The sequence below is a fragment of the Oncorhynchus keta genome, chromosome 10, assembly GCF_023373465.1.
Source record: "Oncorhynchus keta strain PuntledgeMale-10-30-2019 chromosome 10, Oket_V2, whole genome shotgun sequence".
NCBI lineage: Eukaryota > Metazoa > Chordata > Actinopteri > Salmoniformes > Salmonidae > Oncorhynchus > Oncorhynchus keta.
In genome coordinates, this window is record NC_068430.1 from 10,073,557 (window position 1) to 10,097,752 (window position 24,196).

A 24,196-nucleotide genomic window follows, 5' to 3' on the forward strand; every position below is an offset into this window, starting at 1 on the left:
CTGGTTTAAAGACACCGTGCTGGATCAGTCTGGTTTAAAGACTCCGTGCTGGATCAGTCTGGTTTAAAGACACCGTGCTGGATCAGTCTGGTTTAAAGACACATTCATATTATATTTGAACTGATTTGATCTTCTTTGTTTTATTTTTTTATTTACCCTTTTCATTTTACTAGGCCAATGACTGACTACCAGAAGTCAAAAGGCCTCCTGCAGGGGACGAGGGCTGTGATTAAAGGACAAAATACACATCACGACAAGAGAGACACCGCAGCACTACTTAGATCCCTAAGCCCACAGCATAGCAACACTACTTAGAGCCCTAAGACCACAGCATAGCAACACTATTTAGAGCCCTAAGACCACAGCATAGCAACACTGCTTAGATCCCTAAGCCCACAGCATAGCAACACTACTTAGAGCCCTCAGACCACAGCATAGCAACACTACTTAGAGCCCTAAGACCACAGCATAGCAACACTACTTAGAGCCCTCAGACCACAGCATAGTAACACTACTTAGAGCCCTAAGACAACAGCATAGCAAGGCAGCAACACTATTTAGAGCCCTAAGACCACAGCATAGCAACACTACTTAGAGCCCTAAGACCACAGCATAGCAACACTACTTAGAGCCCTAAGACAACAGCATAGCAAGGCAGCAACACTATTTAGAGCCCTAAGACCACAGCATAGCAACACTACTTAGAGCCCTAAGACCACAGCATAGCAAGGCAGCAACACAACATGACAACAACTGATCTGCCTCAACACTACTTAGAGCCCTAAGACAACAGCTTAGCAACACTACTTAGAGCCCTAAGACAACAGCTTAGCAACACTACTTAGAGCCCTAAGACCACAGCTTAGCAACACTACTTAGAGCCCTAAGACAACAGCATAGCAAGGCAGCAACACAACATGACAACTGATCTGCCTCAACACTACTTAGAGCCCTAAGACATACAGCTGAAATCAAGCCCAACACCCAGCTTAGCAACACTATATTTGAGCCCAAGACAACAGCTGCAACACTACAGAGCCCATAACACCACAGCATATACACACAACAATACCTGAAATCAACCCATAACACCCTTAGCAACACTACTTAGAGCCCTAAGACAACAGCATAGCAAGGCAGTAACACAACATGACAACAACTGATCTGCCTCAGCACTAGTTACTATTTTAGTGCTCAACAGCTGTATGTCACAGCTGTCGTTTAGATCACTGCTTCGCTTTGGCCCAGCTGTTATAATGTGACGTTCGGTGACTCCAAAGGATTCCCAAAGAAGACAAGTATATTCACTGGGGATATGTTTCTGGGTTTTTTTTTGTACCTGAAATCAACCCATACACCCTGCACTATATACACCAACAATACCTGTTGAGCTGTTTATATCAACCCATACACCCTGCACTATATTTACCAACAAACTCATACCTGCTTCCATGATTTCTGATCAACCCATTTATACAGTATGTTCTACTATATACACCAACAATACCTGAAATCAACCCATTCACACACACCAACAATACTGTTACACACTATACCTACCTGAAATCAACCCATACACCCTACACTATATACACCAACAATACCTGAAATCAACCCATACACCCTGCACTATACACACCAACAATACCTGAAATCAACCCATACACCCTGCACTATACACACCAACAATACCTGAAATCAACCCATACACCCTGCACTATATACACCAACAATACCTGAAATCAACCCATACACCCTGCACTATATACACCAACAATACCTGAAATCAACCAATAACACTGCTTCCATGTCATCTTTTAATGCATTTTTTTTCAAGTTTCCATCACTTTAGGGTTGGAGAGGGTTGTACGTTTAACAGAGAAGGTGACATTGCATGTACAGAGATGTATACAACACTAGTGGGGTGTGTGTGGAAAGAGGCCGTTCCGTCACTTGAGGGTTGGAGAGGGTTGTACGTTGAACAGAGAAGGTGACATTGCATGTACAGAGATGTATACAACACTAGTGTGGTGTGTGTGGAAAGAGGCCGTTCCGTCACTTGAGGGTTGCGCATTGTGAAAAGATGGCTTTAATGAACAGTGTTGTAGTGTGTGAAGAGGAGACGGTTATATAACACAGGTGTTTGGAGACGGATGCATGACTTCCGGGTTGTGTAAGAAGAGGTTTTTTTTTCACTATAGTGATGTAGTTGGTTAAGAGGCAGCGGAGGAGACAGACCGAGAACCCGACCGAGCGAGGCTCAGGCTGGCCCCACCCTGCCACTAGGATGACAGGAGGTCCTGCCAAACGTGGTGCCCCTGGAGTTGCCTGGAGGACCTTTAGAAGTCAGGGCCCTCCTTCTTTAGAGCCTTGTAGTCCGTGTTGACGGCCACCAACTGCGGAAGGAGAGAATACATTTAATTCACTTAAATTAATCAGCCTGTCTTTAGGAAAGCACATGCAGACACTGTGTGTGTGTGTGTGTGTGTGTGTGTGTGTGTGTGTGTGTGTGTGTGTGTGTGTGTGTGTGTGTGTGTGTGTGTGTTTCTGGACAGTGTTGTGTGTGTGTGTGTGTGTATGTGTATGTGTGTGTGTGTGTGTGTGTGTGTTTCATGGACAGTGCTGTGTGTGTGTGTGTGTGTGTTTCATGGACAGTGCTGTGTGTGTGTGTGTGTGTGTGTGTGTGTGTGTGTGTGTGTGTGTGTGTGTGTGTTGTGTTTCATGGACAGTGTTGTGTGTGTGTGTTTCCTGGACAGTGGTGTGTGTGTGTGTGTGTTTCATGGACAGTGGTGTGTGTTTCATGGACAGTGCTCTGTGTGTGTGTGTGTGTGTTTCATGGACAGTGTGTGTGTGTGTGTGTGTGTGTGTGTGTGTGTGTGTGTGTGTGTGTGTGTGTGTGTGTGTGTGTGTGTGTGTGTGTGTTTTCATGGACAGTGCTGTGTGTGTGAGTGTGAGTGTGTGTGTGTGTGTGTGTGTGTGTGTGTGAGTGTGTGTGTGTGTTTCATGGACAGTGCTCTGTGTGTGTGTGTGTGTGTGTGTGTGTGTTTCATGGACAGTGCAGGACTACACACAGAGGGATTACATGGTTTTGCGTCGCCACTGATTATTTTGTCTCCATGTTTTCCTTGATTGGTCAGCTGTCAGCCCCTCATCTCCACCCTTCCTCCTCCCTCCCCTCATCCTCTCCTCCCCTCATCCTCTCCTCCCCTCATCCTCTCCTCATTCCTGTTATTGTCGGAGAATCCATTGGAATGTTGATGTGAGACCTTTGCCTGTTGTAGAGAATTAAACATGGGGAGTGTTGTGACCTTTCATCCAGCATGACGTTCACTACGGCTGCCACACACACACACACACACACACACACACACACACACACACACACACTTTAACTACAGCCTTGAAAAACCCACACACAGTTTCTGTTGGAATAACACCCAGCCAGTCAGACCCTCCTGTAGGGATTCATACAGTTTGTGTTTCTCTTGTTTAATATGATCATTAGCTGTCTGAGGTGATGCTCCTTGTTTAACGTAGGTGTACGTGGATTCAGGAAAATAGCACCACAAAGTCTATTGTGTTGGAGAATATAAATGCTTCGATTTGTTATGAGAGGAAAGTAAGTTAGAGAATATAGAGCCTTCAAAACCAGCTTTATGAGGGCAAATGGAAAGATGGAAAGATGTTGTCAGCCTGGATTGGTTTGGCCGTGTCACTCTGGATTGGTTTGGCCATGTCAGTCTGGATTGGTTTGGCCGTGTCACTCTGGATTGGTTTGGCCGTGTCAGTCTGGATTGGTTTCAGCCGTGTCAGCCTGGATTGGTTTGGCCGTGTCACTCTGGATTGGTTTCAGCCGTGTCAGTCTGGATTGGTTTCAGCCGTGTCAGTCTGGATTGGTTTGGCCATGTCAGTCTGAGGTTTCAGCCGTGTCAGGCTGGATTGGTTTTGGCCATGTCAGTCTGGAGGTCTGTGACCAGAATGGGTTTCAGCCGTGTCAGGCTGGATTGGTTTTGGCCCACTCTGGATACTCTGGAGTTTGGCCATGTCAGTCTGGACCTTTGACCAGTCAGTGAACTGTCAGTTGGATTGGTTTCAGCCGTGTCAGTCTGGATTGGTTTGGCCGTGTCACTCTGGATTGGTTTGGCCATGTCAGTCTGGATTGGTTTCAGCCGTGTCAGCCTGGATTGGTTTCAGCCGTGTCAGTCTGGATTGGTTTGGCCATGTCAGTCTGGATTGGTTTGGCCATGTCAGTCTGGATTGGTTTCAGCCGTGTCAGGCTGGATTGGTTTTGGCCATGTCAGTCTGGATTGGTTTCAGCCGTGTCAGTCTGGATTGGTTTGGCCGTGTAGTGAACGTAATGAGTTCAGCGGTGGAGTGCCACAGTCTAGGTCTGTGACCAGAATGGTACACTATTCCCTATATAGTGCACTACCTTTGACCAGCAGTGAACTATTTTTTTAGGTGCACTATGTCGTGAATAAGGTGCCTTTTGGGACACAGTCCTTGAGGTGTAGTGATTCTGTGGGTGTGAAGAGGTGAGGATATTCACCTTGTACTGAGAGGAGGGGAGGATATTCACCTTGTACTGAGAGGAGGTGAGGATATTCACCTTGTACTGAGAGGAGGGGAGGATATTCACCTTGTACTGAGAGGAGGGGAGGATATTCACCTTGTACTGAGAGGAGGGGAGGATATTCACCTTGTACTGAGAGGAGGGGAGGATATTCACCTTGTACTGAGAGGGGAGGATATTCACATTGTACTGAGAGGATGTGAGAATATTCACCTTGTACTGAGAGGATGTGAGAATATTCACCTTGTACTGAGAGGAGGGGAGGATATTCACCTTGTACTGAGAGGAGGGGAGGATATTCACCTTGTACTGAGAGGAGGTGAGGATATTCACCTTGTACTGAGAGGAGGGGAGGATATTCACCTTGTAGTGAGAGGAGGGGAGGATATTCACCTTGTAGTGAGAGGAGGGGAGGATATTCACCTTGTACTGAGAGGAGGTGAGGATATTCACCTTGTAGTGAGAGGAGGGGAGGATATTCACCTTGTAGTGAGAGGAGGTGAGGATATTCACCTTGTACTGAGAGGAGGGGAGGATATTCACCTTGTAGTGAGAGGAGGTGAGGATATTCACCTTGTACTGAGAGGAGGGGAGGATATTCACCTTGTACTGAGAGGAGGTGAGGATATTCACCTTGTACTGAGAGGTGAGAATATTCACCTTGTACTGAGAGGAGGTGAGGATATTCACCTTGTACTGAGAGGAGGGGAGGATATTCACCTTGTATTGAGAGGAGGGGAGGATATTCACCTTGTACTGAGAGGAGGTGAGGATATTCACCTTGTACTGAGAGGAGGTGAGGATATTCACCTTGTACTGAGAGGAGGGGAGGATATTCACCTTGTACTGAGAGGAGGTGAGGATATTCACCTTGTACTGAGAGGAGGTGAGGATATTCACCTTGTACTGAGAGGTGAGAATATTCACCTTGTACTGAGAGGTGAGAATATTCACCTTGTACTGAGAGGTGAGAATATTCACCTTGTACTGAGAGGATGTGAGAATATTCACCTTGTACTGAGAGGATGTGAGAATATTCACCTTGTACTGAGAGGAGGGGAGGATATTCACCTTGTACTGAGAGGAGGGGAGGATATTCACCTTGTACTGAGAGGAGGGGAGGATATTCACCTTGTACTGAGAGGAGGGGAGGATATTCATCTTGTACTGAGAGGAGGGGAGGATATTCACCTTGTAGTGAGAGGAGGGGAGGATATTCACCTTGTACTGAGAGGTGGGAGGATATTCACCTTGTACTGAGAGGAGGGGAGGATATTCACCTTGTACTGAGAGGAGGGGAGGATATTCACCTTGTACTGAGAGGTGGTGAGGATATTCACCTTGTACTGAGAGGAGGGGAGGATATTCACCTTGTACTGAGAGGTGGGAGGATATTCACCTTGTACTGAGAGGAGGGGAGGATATTCACCTTGTACTGAGAGGAGGGGAGGATATTCACCTTGTACTGAGAGGAGGGGAGGATATTCACCTTGTACTGAGAGGAGGTGAGGATATTCACCTTGTACTGAGAGGTGAGGATATTCACCTTGTACTGAGAGGAGGGGAGGATATTCACATTCTCTGAGAGGAGGGGCGGATATTCACCTTGTACTGAGAGGAGGGGAGGATATTAACATTCTTTGAGAGGGGAGGATATTCACATTCTTTGAGAGGATATTCACATTCTTTGAGAGGGGAGGATATTCACATTCTTTGAGAGGATATTCACATTCTTTGAGAGGATATTCACATTCTCTGAGAGGGGAGGATATTCACATTCTCTGAGAGGGGAGGATATTCACATTCTTTGAGAGGGGAGGATATTCACATTCTTTGAGAGGATATTCACATTCTTTGAGAGGGGAGGATATTCACATTCTTTGAGAGGATATTCACATTCTCTGAGAGGGGAGGATATTCACATTCTCTGAGAGGGGAGGATATTCACATTCTTTGAGAGGATATTCACAATCTCTGAGAGGAGGGGAGGAGATATTCACCTTGTACTGATAGTTTGGACCGTATGTGTTCCAAGGCTCAGGATTGTTCTTTCTGTTCCAGCTGGAAGAGGAAAGGAGGATAGGGGGGAAATATGATTATAAGGTGAGGTGAGGTTAAGGCAATAGAGATCGATAGAGGACTCGTCTTTATAGCTGTGCCATTTCTATAGCATTGTGAAAGCACGGGTTAGCGCCTTTTGAAGCGATGTCCATTTTGAAGAAGTACATTTCCTTCTTCACGATTGGCTGATCCCTCCCGATGAACTGGTTTGACATGACTCCAACAGGGTCACCAGGAGGGATTAGTCAATGAAGTTGGAAGTCCCAGCCAGTTGACTAAATCAAAATGGTGGAAGTCCTCCATTTTTCTCCCCCTTTTTTCTCCCCTTTATTTAACCAGGTAGGCTAGTTGAGATCACCTTTATTTAACCAGGTAGGCTAGTTGAGAACACCTTTATTTAACCAGGTAGGCTAGTTGAGAACACCTTTATTTAACCAGGTAGGCTAGTTGAGAACACCTTTATTTAACCAGGTAGGCTAGTTGAGAACACCTTTATTTAACCAGGTAGGCTAGTTGAGAACACCTTTATTTAACCAGGTAGGCTAGTTGAGAACACCTTTATTTAACCAGGTAGGCTAGTTGAGAACACCTTTATTTAACCAGGTAGGCTAGTTGAGAACACCTTTATTTAACCAGGTAGGCTAGTTGAGAACACCTTTATTTAACCAGGTAGGCTAGTTGAGAACAAGTTCTCATTTACAACTGCAACCTGGCCAATATAAAGCAAAGCAGTTTGACACATACAACAGCACAGAGTTACACGTGGAATAAAACAAACATACAGTCAATAATACAATGGTGCTGCCCATGCTAATATTGCCTTTTGGGTAGGGTACTTTATAAAAAGTAATCTGTTACTAGTTACCCATAATCAATTAATTGTAATGTAACTTTTGGATTACCCAAACTCAGTAATGTAATCTGATTACATTCCGTTGCTTTTAGATTACTTTCCCTTTAAGAGGCATTAGATGAAGACAAAAATGTCTGTTACCAATTGAACAACATCTATAGCAGGATAAGTTAATGTTAAAGGGACATGCTTAACACCCCGTCCATCCTACAATCTAAGCTAGATCCCCTCAAACTCACACAAATCATCAAGGAACCTACCAGGTACAACCCTAAATCCTTAACCATGGGCAACCCTCTTAGATATCATCCTGACCAACCTGCCCTCTAAATACATCAATGCTGTCTTCAACCAGGATCTCAGCGAACACTGCCTCATTGCCTGCGTGCTTACTGGGTTCGTGGTCAAATGACCACCCCTCATCACTGTCAAACACTCCCTTAAACACTTCTGTGAGCAGGCCTTTCTAATCGACCTGGCCCGGGTATCCTGGAAGGATATTGACCTCACCCGTAGAGGATGCCTGGTTGCTCTTCAAAGGTGCTTTCCTCTCCAGCTTAAATAAGCATGCCCAATTCAAAAAATGTAGAACTAAGAACACCCCAGATTTGACTGCCCTTGACCAGCACAAAAACATCCTGTGGCGTTCTGCATTAGCATTGAATAGCACCCCGATATGTAACTTTTCAGGAAAGTCAGGAAAAAATATACTCAGTCAATTAGGAAAGCTAAGGCTAGCTTTTTCAGACAGAAATGTGCTTCCTGTAGCACAATTCCAAAAGGTTTTGGGACACTGTAAAGCCCATGGAGAATAAGAGCACCTCCTCCCAGCTGCCCACTGCACTGAGGCTAGGGAACACTGTCACCACCGATAAATCTAAGATGATCGATAATTTCAAGAAGCATTTTTCCACGGCTGGCCATGCTTTCTACCTGGCTACCCCTACCCCGGCCAACATCTCAGCACCCCCTGCAGCAACTTGCCCAACCACTTCTCCTTCACCCAAGTCCAGACAGCGGATGTTCTAAAAGAGCTGCAAAATCCAGATCCCAACAAATCATTTGGGCTAGACAATCTGGACCATCTCTTTCTAAAATGATCTGCAGAAATTGTTGCAACCTCTATTACTAGCCTGTTCAACCTCTCTTTAATTTCCTCTGAGATCCCCAAAGATTGGAAATCTGCCGTGGTCATCCCCCTCTTCAAACTGTTATAGACCTGTATCCATCCTGCCCTGCCTTTTCTAAAATCTTCGAAAGCCAAGTTAATAAACAGATCACCCACCATTTTGAATCCCACCGTACCTTCTCCGCTATGCAATCTGGTTTCCGAGCTGGTCACGGGTGCACCTCAGCCACGCTCAAGGTCCTAAAGGGTATCATAACCACCATCGATAAAAGACAGTACTGTGCAGCCGTCTTCATCGACCTGGCCATGGCTTTCGACTCTGTCAATCACCGCGTTCTTATCGGCAGACTCAATAGACTTGGTTTCTCAAATGACTGCCTCGCCTGGTTCACCAACTACTTCTCAGATAGAGTTCAGTGTAACAAATCGGAGGTCCTGTTGTCCAGACCTCTGGCAGTCTATGGGGGTGCCATAGGGTTCAATTCTCGGGCCGACTCTTTTCTCTGTATATACTGTATCAATGATGTCGCTCTTGCTGCTGGTAATTCTCTGATCCACCCCATACGCAGACGACACCATTCTGTATACATCTGCCCCTTCTTTGGACACTGTTGTTTGGACACAAACCTCCAAACAAGCTTCAACGCCATACCACACTCCTTCCGTGGCCTCCAACTGCTTTTAAATGCTTGTAAAACTAAGTGCATGCTGCCCGCGCCCTCCTGCCCGACTAGCATCACTACTCTGGACGGTTCTGACCTAGAATATGTGGACAACTACAAATATCTAGGTGTCTGGTTAGACTGTAAACTCTCCTTCCAGACTCCCATTAAGCTTCTCCAATACAAAATTAAATCTAGAATCGGCCTCCTTCACTCATGCCTCCAAACATACCCTCGTAAAACTGACTATCCTACCGATCCTTGACTTCGGCGATGTCATTTACAAAATAGCTCTCAACATTCTACTCAGCAAACTGGATGTAGTCTATCACAGTGCCATACGTTTTATCACCAAAGCCTCATATACTACCCATCACTGCGACCTGTATGCTCTCGTTGGCTGGCCCTCACTACATATCCGTCACCAAACACACTGGCTCCAGGTCATTTGTAAGTCTTTGCTAGGTAAAGCCCCGCCTTATCTCACTGGTCATCATAGCAACACCCACCCGTAGCACCCGCTCCAGCAGGTACTGTGTATTGCACTGGTCATCCCCAAAGCCAACACTTCCTTTGGCCGCCTTTCTTTCCAGTTCTCTGCTGCCAATAACTGGAACGAATTGCAAAAATCTCTGAAGCTGGAGTCTTATATCGCCCTCTCTAACTTTAAGCATCAGTTGTCAGAGCAGCTTACCGATCACTGTACCTGTACACAGCCCATCTGTAAATAGCACACCCACCTACCTCATCCCCATATTATTACTTACCCTCTTGCACCCTAGTATCTCTACTTACACATCATCATCTGCACATCTATCACTCCAGTATTAATGCTAAATTGTAATTATTTTCGCCTCGAGGGCCTATTTATTGCCGATCTCCCTACTCTTCTACATTTGCACACACTGTACATCGATTTTTCTATTTTTCTTATTATTGACTGTGCGTTTGTTTATGTGTAACTCTGTTGTTTTTGTCGCACTGCTTTGCTTTATCTTGACCAGGTCGCAGTTGTGAACTTCTTCTCACATGGTGTACCCGGTTCAATAAAGGTGGAATTATTGTTATAACCATGTTTCGAGGCTATACAGTGTTTGTTTGCATTTACAAAGTTTACAAACATTGGGAGTAAAACAAGCTTCTCTTTTGCATTCTCATGGAGTGTGACATTTGAACTAAGCTCATGAGGCATTTACAAGTTATATTCTTCAAGAATTGTGTGTGTGTGTGTGTGTGTGTGTGCATTTCTAAGTCCAAAAATAGATGTAGCAACTACAGATAGACTTAAAGGGGTATTCAGAAGTTTGAACATGTTTTCATTTGGCCTATGGATTTATTTATTTTATCAGGATGAATTAGATTGAGCAACAGAAGCACCACTTTTATTCCATAGGCTGGGATCCACACTATGCAGCTGTTATTCCATAGGCTGGGATCCACACTATGCAGCTGTTATTCCATAGGCTGGGATCCACACTATGCAGCTGTTATTCCATAGGCTGGGATCCACACTATGCAGCTGTTATTCCATAGGCTGGGATCCACACTATGCAGCTGTTATTCCACAGGCTGGGATCCACACTATGCAGCTGTTATTCTACAGGCTGGGATCCACACTATGCAGCTGTTATTCCACAGGCTGGGATCCACACTATGCAGCTGTTATTCCACAGGCTGGGATCCACACTATGCAGCTGTTATTCCACAGGCTGGGATCCACACTATGCAGCTGTTATTCCACAGGCTGGGATCCACACTATACAGCTGTTATTCCTGGGATCCAGGCTGTTATTCTATAGGCTGGGATCCACATGCAGCTGTTATTCTAGCTGGGATCCACACTATTCTATTCTAGGCTGGGATCCACACTATGCAGCTGTTATTCTATAGGCTGGGATCCACACTATGCAGCTGTTATTCCACAGGCTGGGATCCACACTATGCAGCTGTTATTCTATAGGCTGGGATCCACACTATGCAGCTGTTATTCTATAGGCTGGGATCCACACTATGCAGCTGTTATTCTATAGGCTGGGATCCACACTATGCAGCTGTTTTTCCACAGGCTGGGATCCTCACTATGCAACTGTTTTTCCACAGGCTGGGATCCACACTATACAGCTGTTATTCTATAGGCTGGGATCCCCACTATGCAGCTGTTATTCTATAGGCTGGGATCCACACTATGCAGCTGTTATTCCATAGGCTGGGATCCACACTATGCAGCTGTTTTCCTGGGATCCCCACTATGCAGCTGGGCTGGGATCCCCACTATGCAGCTGTATTCTATAGCTGGGATCCACACTATGCAGCTGTTTTCCACAGGCTGGGATCCACACTATGCAGCTGTTATTCTATAGGCTGGGATCCCCACTATGCAGCTGTTATTCTATAGGCTGGGATCCACACTATGCAGCTGTTATTCCATAGGCTGGGATCCACACTATGCAGCTGTTATTCTATAGGCTGGGATCCCCACTATGGCTGTTATCCCTGGGATCCACACTATGCAGCTGTTATTCCACAGGCTGGGATCCCCACTATGCAGCTGTTATTCTATAGGCTGGGATCCACACTATGCAGCTGTTATTCCATAGGCTGGGATCCCCACTATGCAGCTGGGATCCACACTATGCAGCTGTTATTCCACAGGCTGGGATCCACACTATGCAGCTGTTATTCTATAGGCTGGGATCCACTATGCAGCTGTTATTCCATAGGCTGGGATCCCACTATGCATCCACACTATGCAGCTGTTATTCCACAGGCTGGGATCCCCACTGTTATTCTAGGCTGGGATCCACACTATGCAGCTGGGCTGGGATCCCCACTATGCAGCTGTTATCCACACTATGCAGCTGTTATTCCACAGGCTGGGATCCCCACTATGCAGCTGGGCTGGGATCCACACTATGCAGCTGTTATTCCATAGGCTGGGATCCACACTATGCAGCTGTTATTCCATAGGCTGGGATCCACACTATGCAGCTGTTATTCCATAGGCTGGGATCCACACTATGCAGCTGTTATTCTATAGGCTGGGATCCACACTATGCAGCTGTTATTCCATAGGCTGGGATCCACACTATGCAGCTGTTATTCTATAGGCTGGGATCCACACTATGCAGCTGTTATTCCATAGGCTGGGATCCACACTATGCAGCTGTTATTCCATAGGCTGGGATCCACACTATGCAGCTGTTATTCTATAGGCTGGGATCCACACTATGCAGCTGTTATTCTATAGGCTGGGATCCACACTATGCAGCTGTTATTCCACAGGCTGGGATCCCCACTATGCAGCTGTTATTCTATAGGCTGGGATCCACACTATGCAGCTGTTATTCTATAGGCTGGGATCCACACTATGCAGCTGTTATTCCATAGGCTGGGATCCACACTATGCAGCTGTTGGAAGAACGTATTTTTCACTGGCTTGAAAAACAATGATTGATAAGCAGCTTAAACTTCTTGAATTCAACCATTATTGGGTTCAAATTTAGATTTGCGAACAGCCATCCTCAACAACCACAATTCATAAGGCGCAAATAGCTAAATGAGAGAACAACAGTGTGATTCGCATCAATACGCTATGTAGATATAAAGTGATATCCGTATCGCCGTAGACGACACCACTGCTGTCATCCTTTCCTCCAAGCGTTTATTCCAGTTGTATAATCTTTGGATGTTGACAGCAGTCTCACCATTGGAAGACATAGCTTGGACTGTAGCCTGTAAAAGCCTATTGCTGCTCTTTTCCCATGATCCATCAAACACATTTGGTGTGTCATCATAGTGGTCTCTGACATCATAGTGGTCTCTGACATCATAGTGGTCTCTGACATCATAGTGGTCTCTGACATCATAGCGGTCTCTGACTTGTGGTCAGACTCACTGAGGGGGAACAAACTTAAAACTTGCGCCTTTTTTCAATGCTGATTTGAATGTCATTGAGAAAACAAGTGTCAAATATATATATATTTTTTGCAAACCTCCTTTCTGAATTGAAAAGTAATCCTCTAATCACCTAGTTTTTCAAAAGTATCTGTAATCTGATTACAATATTTTTGCTGGTAATGGATTGCAGTTATCATTTGTAATCCCTTACATGTAATAGATTACATGTAATCTGCTACTCCCCAACCCTGCTTTTTGGGAACTTAGAGGCCTCTATAATTCTCTATGATTTAAGACTGACAGTTATTGGCAGACTTCCTCTATTTATTCAGTAACTAAGTGTGGTTGTCCCAGTTCTGCACAGTCAAACTCAAACAAAGGCCCTCTCTAGAGTCTAGAGAATGTCTCTGCTCTCTATCATGTGTCCAATTAATAACAACGTTTAACAGAACAAAAGGTACAGTGTCCAGAGAGTGTCCCAAAATAGGAATGACCACAGTGTTGATCTCAACGTAATGATGATGATATGTTAGTTTACTTTCTCATTCAAGCAAAAAAACGAAACAAGTGTCAATTCACAGGTAACGTTTTAGTCATTACAGACTAATAAAATCCAGACAGAAAATGACAACTAAACACTGTGAAGGCAGTAGTGTAGGTTCTACCTGACATGGGGTCCCTTGGCCAGACGGATCAGATAGCAGGAAGCCCCAGTCATGCCCAGTACCAAGAAGAAGAACTGAGGGATGAGCTGAGAAGGAGGAGAGGAAGGAAGAGCACATTGGTGTTAAAGCCATAACGTATGTGTGTATTATTGAGCTGCATGTCACACATATATCCACTACCGTTCAAAATGTGGCAATTTCTCGCATGGAAAAACCTTAATTTCTGAGAACAAGAATAGACTGACGAGTTTCAAAAGAAAGATCTTTGTTTCTGGCCATTTTGAGCCTGTAATCGAACCCACAAATGCTGATGCTCCAGATACTCAACTAGTCTAAGGAAGGCCAGTTTTTTATTGCTTCTTTAATCAGAACAACAGTTTTCAGCTGTGCTACCGTAATTACAAAAGGGTTTTCTAATGATTGATTGGCCTTTTAAAATGATAAGCCTTGGATTATCTAACACAACGTGCCATTGGAACACAGGAGTGATGGTTGCTGATAATGGGTCTCTGTACACCTATGTAGATATTCCATAAAGAAATCATCCGTTTCCAGCTACAATAGCCATTTACAACATTAACAATGTCTATACTCCATTTCTTATCAATTTGATGTTATTTAATGGACAAAAAATGTGCTTTTCTTTCAAAAACAAGGACATTTCTAAATGACCCCAAACGTTTGAAACGTTGTGTGTGTGTGTATATATATATATATATATTTTGTGGTGGAAATATGGTATACACACAAACACACACTTTCTATGGTTGTTATTCCTCTCCAGTCTCTGTCCTCCTCCATATGAATGAGTCAGATGGCCGTGTGAGGGGCTGAGGCTGTCAGCCTGGGTTGAGCCGGCAAGGACACTGGCATGGTAAGAGAGAAATTGATCCCTCACTAGCTCGCTCACTGCATGGTTCCCTGTGCTGTGCCAACCTCTTTCTTGCACCCACACACACAGTTTCTCTCCGCTCCCTGCCTGGCTGCTTGTCAGTCTGAGTGACAGAATAAGACCCTGCAGACTTCCAGGACAGCAGGGTGACGACGTTAAGAATAGATTGGATGTTGAAACATCAATTTAAACCATTAAAGCAGGTGTGTGAGGGAGGGAGGGAGGGAGAGAGAGTATGATCTAGTTATTTTAATTAGATGTCCAGATTTGTATTTCTTCCCTCTGCTGTCAAATCATAACATGACAGGCTACAGGTGGCAGCACCAAGGGATGTTCCCCAATGCTGGAAGTGAGTAAAAAAGAAACCCCTTCCCTACAGTATCACCCACCCATTAAGTAATCAATTGGATGATCCATAAACGTGTGGCCCTATTTAGACATGATTTTAGGCCTCTGGGTTTTTCCATTCCATTTGCTATTATCTATGTATCAGCTTCCATTAGCTAGGCTTTGTTGTGAGATGTGTTTTTCTGTGAATAAATTAATTGTCAATAGGCTTCTAAACAAATAAATTGATCATGGTAGCCTAATAATATAAATTGATCATGGTAGCCTAATAATATAAATTGATCATGGTAGCCTAATAATATAAATTGATCATGGTAGCCTAATAATATAAATTGATCATGGTAGCCTAATAATATAAATTGATCATGGTAGCCTAATAATATAAATTGATCATGGTAGCCTAATAATATAAATTGATCATGGTAGCCTAATAATATAAATTGATCATGGTAGCCTAATAATATAAATTGATCATGGTAGCCTAATAATATAAATTGATCATGGTAGCCTAATAATATAAATTGATCATGGTAGCCTAATAATATAAATTGATCATGATAGCCTAATAATATAAATTGATCATGATAGCCTAATAATATAAATTGATCATGGTAGCCTAATAATATAAATTGATCATGGTAGCCTAATATTAAACTGGTGAATGCATTGCTTTCTCAGGTAGGTAAGTGGCAATATCAGCCTTTTACAAATTGAAGGACAATTATGAAACATTGATAGACACGAATGAGAAATCATATTATACTTTTTTTTTTTTTTTTTTTTTTTACATTTAAATCATTTTTACTATGAAGCAGATAAAAACATTTAATGCAAAGGAGGTCCCATAAAATAAAAAAAGAGACCCTTCCGACTGTTACGGTATAATTCCCACTCTGGATGGCACTTTCTTGGGAATTTACTGAAGTCTGCTAATACAAGCATTGAATGTGTTGAACCATCATAATTATATAGAAAACATCCACCTCGCATCCATTATGGTTATAAATGGCCTGGCCCCTCTAAACTGGGTCTGAGCCCCACCTCGCATCCATTATGGTTATAAATGGCCTGGCCCCTCTAAACTGGGTCTGAGCCTCACCTCACATCCATTATGGTTATAAATGGCCTGACCCCTCTAAACTGGGTCTGAGCCTCACCTCACATCCATTATGGTTATAAATGGCCTGACCCCTCTAAACTGGGTCTGAGCCTCACCTCACATCCATTATGGTTATAAATGGCCTGGCCCCTCTAAACTGGGTCTGAGCCTCACCTCACATCCATTATGGTTATAAATGGCCTGGCCCCTCTAAACTGGGTCTGAGCCTCACCTCGCATCCATTATGGTTATAAATGGCCTGGGTCTGACCCCATCTAAACTGGGTCTGAGCCCCACCTCACATCCATTATGGTTATAAATGGCCTGATGGGTCTGAGCTGGCCCCTCTAAACTGGGTCTGAGCCTCACCTCACATCCATTATGGTTATAAATGGCCTGGCCCCTCTAAACTGGGTCTGAGCCCCACCTCGCATCCATTATGGTTATAAATGGCCTGACCCCTCTAAACTGGGTCTGAGCCCCACCTCACATCCATTATGGTTATAAATGGCCTGGCCCCTCTAAACTGGGTCTGAGCCTCACCTCACATCCATTATGGTTATAAATGGCCTGGCCCCTCTAAACTGGGTCTGAGCCCCACCTCGCATCCATTATGGTTATAAATGGCCTGACCCCTCTAAACTGGGTCTGAGCCCCACCTCACATCCATTATGGTTATAAATGGCCTGGCCCCTCTAAACTGGGTCTGAGCCTCACCTCGCATCCATTATGGTTATAAATGGCCTGGCCCCTCTAAACTGGGTCTGAGCCTCACCTCACATCCATTATGGTTATAAATGGCCTGGCCCCTCTAAACTGGGTCTGAGCCCCACCTCGCATCCATTATGGTTATAAATGGCCTGGCCCCTCTAAACTGGGTCTGAGCCCCACCTCACATCCATTATGGTTATAAATGGCCTGGCCCCTCTAAACTGGTAGCATCCATTATGGTTATAAATGGCCTAAACTGTGGTTAGATAAATGCGTTGGACTAGTAACCGTCTAAACTGGTTGCGGTTATAAATGTTCAAACCCCCCACCTCAGGTTATAAATGGCCTGACCCCTCTAAACTGAGCCCCACCTCACATCAGGTTATAAATGGCCTACAAATGGGTCTGTCGTTCTGCCCCTGAACAGGCAGTTAACCCACTGTTCCCAGGCCGTCATTGAAAATAAGAATATGTTCTTAACTGACTTGCCTGGTTAAATAAAGGTTAAAAAAAAATAATTAAAAAAAATGGTTATAAATGGCCTGGCCCCTCTAAACTGGGTCTGAGCTCTACCTTGGCCTCCGAATTCAAAATGTCCTGGACATGCCTCCAGGAACAAGGAAGGATTCATTTCTAAGCTTTTCAAACAGTGCCAGGGAACTGTCTGCTCTCTCTCTCTCTCTCTGTCTCTCTGTCTGCTTGCTTGCTCTCCATTATGGTTATAAATGGCGCCCCTCTAAACTGGGTCTCTCACATCCATTATGGTCTGGCCTCTCTAAACTGGGTCTCCCCACCTCTCCATTATGGTTATAAATGGCCTGGCTCTCTCTGAGCTCACCTCTCTCTCTCTCTCTCTCTCCATTATGGTTATAAATGGCTGGCCCCTCTAAACTGGGTCTCTCTCGTCACCTCTCTCTCTCTGTCACTCTCTGTCACTCTCTGTCTTAACTCTCTGTCAAACTCTCTGTCTCTCTCTCTCTGTCACTCTCTGTCTCTCTCTCTCTGTCACTCTCTGTCTCTCTCTCTCTCTCTGTCACTCTCTGTCACAAGGAAGGATTCTCTCTGTGTCTCTCTCTCTCTCTGTCTCTCTGTCTCTGTCTCTGTCTCTCTCTGTGTCACTCTCTCTCTGTGTCACTCTCTCTCTCTCTGTCTCACTCTCTCTCTGTCTCTCTCTCTCTCTCTGTCTCACTCTCTCTCTCTGTCTCACTCTCTCTCTGTCTCTCTCTCTGTGTCTCTCTCTCTGTCTCTCTCTCTCTGTCTCTCTCTCTCTCTCTCTCTCTCTCTCTCTCTCTCTCTCTCTCTCTCTCTCTCTCTCTCTCTCTCTCTCTCTCTCTCTCTCTCTCTCTCTCTCTCTCTCTCTGTCACTCTCTGTCTCTCTCTCTCTCTCTCTCTCTCTCTGTCACCCTCTCTCTCTCTGTCACTCTCTCTCTCTCTGTCTCTCTCTGTGTCACTCTCTCTCTGTGTCTCTGTGTCACTCTCTCTCTTTGTCTCTCTCTCTGTGTCTGTCTCTCTCTCTGTCTCGCTGTCTCTCTATCTGTCTCGCTGTCTCTGTCTCTCTCTCTATCTCTCTCTCTCTCTTTCTCTTTCTCTCTTTCTCTCTCTCTCTTTGACCAACAGGCAACTAGAGACCGAGCGTGCTTATTCTGTGGGCTTGGTTCTATATTGTTGTTGCACTTATCCATGTGTTGGTAGACTGCCAAGTCAAACCCGTCGATCTAAGAATTTGGGTCACCGGCAGCTCTGTAGTGACACTAAAAATAAAGCGCCATCGTTGGGGCTTTTCAGCATTTGGTGAATATATGTACTGACCCTTTTAATTTGAAGTAGTTTGTTTTATCTTTGTATACAAACAAACTATAAGCTACAAGTATTTAATAATATGTTATGAAGGGTATTAAAACCAATCAGGTGACACTTTGGTATGTGCAAACCCATTCCTAGGCTGCAAATGCATAAAGATCAGTCATTGGGTATTAATGGACTAATCTACCTCACGTAATGAGGGTCAGCAGGGGTGGAAATAGTACTAAAATATAGGTAATAGTGGAGAAAAACATCTACTCAAGTAAAAGCCGAAAGTAGTTCATTTTAAAAGTACTCAGAGTAAAAGTAATTTCGTTACTTTTAATATAAATACCTGAACAATTTTTTTACATATTTTCCCTGCGTTATATTTCAAAAGGAAGATAGGAAATGTACGTAAAGTAGGAACTAAGCGCATTTATTTTATTATTTTATATTCTATATTTCTATATTTCTTTATATTCTATATTTTATTATTTTTTATTATATTCTATATTTTATTATTTTTATTGTAACAATGCATATCTGCATGTAAAAAAATAATGAAGGATTAGTAAAAAATAAAATAAAAACACTATTTAAATTAATACAACATTCAAATCAATTTAAATGTATTGATGAATAAAAATACAATACAAAATTAAGAGCATAAACGATAAAGTTGCCAGACTTCAAACCCTCATTTCACTATTACTTGTCCATGGGACCGGCTGACACTCACTCACCCATTCACACTCACTCACCCATTCACACTCACTCCCTCTTTCCCTCCCTCACTCAGTCTCTCACTCACAAACTCCCTTTTTCACTCACTGAAACATCCTACTCAAGTAGAAGTACTGTTACTCTAATGACATTTTACACAAGTAGACAAAAATTACAGTAACAGAAGTACTTATAGTTACTTTGAGAGATTCTTCCCTACGTTGACATTCTCTATGATTATGAAACCATGAGCAATGTCTGGATTACTTTGTTCCCTTTTCCAATATTTATGGACTGTGTTCAACTGGATTTCAGACTTGTTTCATGGTATTTATATTTAATGAAAGAGCAGTATAATGCACAATACAAGGGTAATGCTACCACAGAACCTTCTTTGTTTATTCTTCTTGTAAACACGGGGCTCACAGGGAAAACACGTAGTCAAGAACCCGAACGTTGAAACCAGGGATGGACATGGAACCGACCAATATACATTCCTCTAATTCAAAGCATCAGGTCAAAATGATATCCCTGACTGGGGGGTATCGAGCCCCCCATTTCCACCCCTGATTTGTAAATGTGTCACAGATTGAACCAGATTCAAATCAACTTACCCCTGGATGTTTCTTAGCATGCGTAATCACTGTCCTAATCGGCATGTTTATCCCAGATCCTACAACACCTACACACACAAATAAACAAAAGTCCAACAAAATGTAAATACAAACTAGTTATATTTTCTACGAAGTCTCTAATGCTTTTGTGTCCATGTGAAAGCAGCTCCCTGTGTAGATATATGTACAGCAGAGTTGTGTTTGAACCAGTCTGTTTCTGTCTGCAGCTATGGAGAGAGAGAGAACAAGGACCTTTTGTAAGTCCTCCCTGCTCCGTAGAGCCAGAAGGGGGTCAGAGGAACGGGCAGGGAGGGGTGAGTGAGGACAAAGCTAGGGTAGGACGGGTGAGGGAGGGAGGGGAGGGGTGAGTGAGGACAAAGCTAGGGTAGGACGGGTGAGGCAGGGAGGGGAGGGGTGAGTGAGGACAAAGCTAGGGTAGGACGGGTGAGGCAGGGAAGGGAGGGGTGAGTGAGGACAAAGCTAGGGTAGGACAGGTGAGGGAGGGAGGGGAGGGGTGAGTGAGTGAGGACAAAGTAGGACGGGTGAGTGAGGGAGGTGAGGGGTGAGTGAGGACAAAGCTAGGGTAGGACGGGTGAGTGAGGGAGGGGAGGGGTGAGTGAGGACAAAGCTAGGGTAGGACGGGTGAGGCAGGGAGGGGTGAGGGAGGGGAGAGTGAGGACAAAGGTAGGGTAGGACGGTGAGGGAGGGAGGGGTGAGTGAGGACAAAGCTAGTGTAGGACGGGTGAGGCAGGGAGGGGAGGGGTGAGTGAGGACAAAGCTAGGGTAGGACGGGTGAGGCAGGGAGGGGAGGGGTGAGTGAGGACAAAGGGAGGGTAGGACGGGTGAGGGAGGGAGGGAGGGGAGGGGTGAGTGAGTGAGGACAAAGGTAGGGTAGGACGGGTGAGGGAGGGAGGGGTGAGTGAGTGAGGACAAAGGGAGGGTAGGACGGGTGAGGGAGGGAGGGAGGGGTGAGTGAGGACAAAAGGAGGGTAGGCCGGTTGAGGGAGGGAGGGGAGGGGTGAGTGAGGACAGGAGGGTAGGATGGGTGAGGGAGGGAGGAGGAGGGGTGAGGAGGGCGAAGGGAGGGTGAGGTAGGGTAAGATGGGGGAGGGGTGAGTGAGGGTAGGACGGGTGAGGGGGAGGGAGGAGGAGGGGTGAGTGAGGGCGAAGGGAGGGTGAGGTAGGGTAAGATGGGGGAGGGGTGAGTGAGGGTAGGACGGGTGAGGGAGGGAGGAGGAGGGGTGAGTGAGGGCGAAGGGAGAGTGAGGTAGGGTAAGATGGGGGAGGGAGGGGGAGGGGTGAGTGAGGGTAAGACGGGGGAGGGAGAGAAGGTTAGCTAAATCCCTATAATCACATCGGCTCTGGAAGGGGCCAACCAGACCTGGGTTCAAAAAGTATTTAAAAATCATTCAAATACTTTGAGCTTTGACTTGCCTGGCGTGCCAGATGGGTGGGGTTTAAATTTTAATTGGTTTTCTATTGGTTCCGTTGCAATAGGCAAGCTGAGTCAAGCACAGCTAAAGTATTTCACATTATTTCAAGTACTATTTGAATCCAGGCCAGAGGCTAACACAGGCCACTCGCTGCACGATTTCATCCAAGCTGTTCTTTTATAGGGTTGTGGAGTTCATATTAACTTTTAAGTATATCCCTTTTTAGGTCACAGTCTACCTAGTGCTAATGCAGACATTGAAAACAAAACCAATACACACTCATCTTGTGTCGTATTTGTTGAATCTATGAATCTATGTCATGTCTATTATTCTATTCTTGGTTGGGCATAAGCTGGGAGATTCATTGTACTTTTACAAGATGGGTAGCAAATCGTATTCTAGAAAGTGTTGTACTGGGAATATAAGTAAGTAAGTAAGGCTTGTCAGAGCCAGAACTGCCCAGGAGCCGATTTCCTGTTTTTGTTTTGTTGCATTGGGCAGCTTGATGTGCTGTAGAAATACACACCCTTACCTCAAATCCATCTCTTTAATGCTGAGTGAGAGACGCATCGGGTCTATTTTTTTTTGAGTATTTGGTATGTCTCGACCAGGGATCGAACCACCAACTTTCCAATCTCAGGACAGACACTGACTTGGTAATGAGAATATACACAGTGAATATGTGATGCGGCCTGATGATGTAATATTAGGCCGTACACAGTAAGCAGGGTCTGATGTTAACATCCCAACAGGAAAAGGTGTGTGTGTGCGTGTGCATCACCTGTGGTACGGCTCACAGTACTTGTCAGATGGAAAGGTAGATAATTGTGTAGTTTTGTCGAGCTTTGCATTTTGGAAAGTTAATTACTTTACTGGTGTTAAGGAACTTAAAGGTCTGCAATCGCTGCATTACTGGCTAATCAATGGCTATTATCATCCCTGGTCACTAAAGGTCATACCTCGGGAGAAATAGATCCTGTCCAGACAGCCCGACACAACCGGACAGAGAGATACAAAGTGACACGGTGCTATAAAGCAAAAATAAAATAGAATCTGTCCAGACAGCCCGACCCAACTGGACAGAGAGAGACACAGTGCTATAAAATAAAATAGAATCTGTCCAGACAGCCCGACCCAACTGGACAGAGAGAGACACAGTGCTATAAAATAAAATAGAATCTGTCCAGACAGCCCGATCCAACTGTACAGAGAGAGACACAGTGCTATAAAATAAAATAGAATCTGTCCAGACAGCCCGACCCAACTGGACAGAGAGACACAGTGACACAGTGCTATAAAGCAAAAATAAAATAGAATCTGTCCAGACAGCCCGACCCAACTGGACAGAGAGAGACACAGTGCTATAAAATAAAATAGAATCTGTCCAGACAGCCCGATCCAACTGGACAGAGAGAGACACAGTGCTATAAAATAAAATAGAATCTGTCCAGACAGCCCGATCCAACTGGACAGAGAGAGACACAGTGCTATAAAATAAAATAGAATCTGTCCAGACAGCCCGACCCAACTGTACAGAGAGACACAGTGACACGGTGCTATAATACAGAAATAATGAGACACAGGTTGAGTCCCAAATGATGACACAACTATTCACTACATAGTGCACTACTTTTGACCAGCGACCTATGGGCCAGGATATACATATAATTGATAGCATTGGATAGAAAACACTTTGACGTTTCTAAAACTATTAAAATAATGCCTGAGACTATAACAGAATTGATATGTCAGGTGAAAACCCAACCATAATGTTGTTGTTTTTAGCTCCCAGGCTCTTATAATGGAAACCTATTGTTCCTATGTAAATCCGTCTCCCAGAATGCAATTCCTATGGCTTCTAATAGATGTCAACAGTCTTTATTCAAGGTTTCAGGCTTGTTTTTTTGAGGGAGGGGGAGGGGTGGGGTTTGGTGAGAAGAGCACCGGAACAACATCAGTCTTTCGGGCGCGCGAGGGAGAGCGCACGCTCTTACTAATACTTTCCTATTGAACATACTACTTTCTGTATGAAACATAATAGTTTATTGACATTTTAGAGAACCTGAGGATTAAATAGAAACATTGTTTGACTTGTTTGGATGAAGTTTAGTGGAAGCTTTAAGACTCCTTTGTCTGCATGTTGAATGAGTGGATTACTGAAATCGGTGGCGCCAACTAAACAGACATTTTGGAATATAAAGAAGGATTTTATCCAACAAAATGACCAATCATCTTGTAGCGGGGACCCTTGGGATTGCAAACAAATCACAAATCGCTATTTGGGATTTTTTGAAGCCTGTGCTGGTTGAAAAATATGTTGTGGGGCTCTGTCCTCAGATAATCGCATGGTATGCTTTCGCCGTAAAGCCTATTGTAAATTAACAAGACATGGTGTGATCATAAGAACATACAGGAACTCAAGTCCTTTTGTTCACCTCACCTAGAATTCCTTACAATCAAATGCCGACCGCATTATCTACCAAGATAATTATCTTCGATCATAATCACAGTCATGTATATCCCACCCCAATCAGACACATCGACGGCCCTGAAAGAACTTAATTTGACTCTATGTAAATATCCTGAGGCTGCATTTATTGTAGCTGGGGATTTTAACAAGGCTAATCTGAAAACAAGGCTCTCTAAATATTATCAGCATATCAAATGCACGACCCGGGCTGGCAAAATCCTGGATCAACTTCCGGGATATATAAAGCCCTCCCCCGCCCTTCTTTCGGAAAATCTGACCAC

At 44.4% G+C, this 24,196-nt stretch overlaps 1 protein-coding gene and 1 long non-coding RNA gene across 2 annotated transcripts; both read right to left on the reverse strand.

The window, feature by feature from the left end:
• Positions 1-1,803: 1,803 nt before the first annotated feature.
• LOC127932097 (cytochrome c oxidase subunit NDUFA4) lies at positions 1,804-20,260 on the reverse strand. The gene is made up of 4 exons (XM_052526469.1): positions 20,013-20,260; positions 13,841-13,926; positions 6,574-6,634; positions 1,804-2,396 (listed from the first exon to the last, which is right to left on the reverse strand). The coding sequence occupies exons 1-4, from the start codon at positions 20,055-20,057 to the stop codon at positions 2,340-2,342; spliced, it is 249 nt and encodes an 82-aa protein (XP_052382429.1). The 5' UTR covers positions 20,058-20,260; the 3' UTR covers positions 1,804-2,339.
• Positions 16,532-17,097, reverse strand: LOC127932101 (uncharacterized). The gene is made up of 3 exons (XR_008144037.1): positions 16,897-17,097; positions 16,723-16,780; positions 16,532-16,606 (listed from the first exon to the last, which is right to left on the reverse strand). It is a non-coding gene; the product is annotated as an uncharacterized LOC127932101 (long non-coding RNA).
• Positions 20,261-24,196: the final 3,936 nt, after the last annotated feature.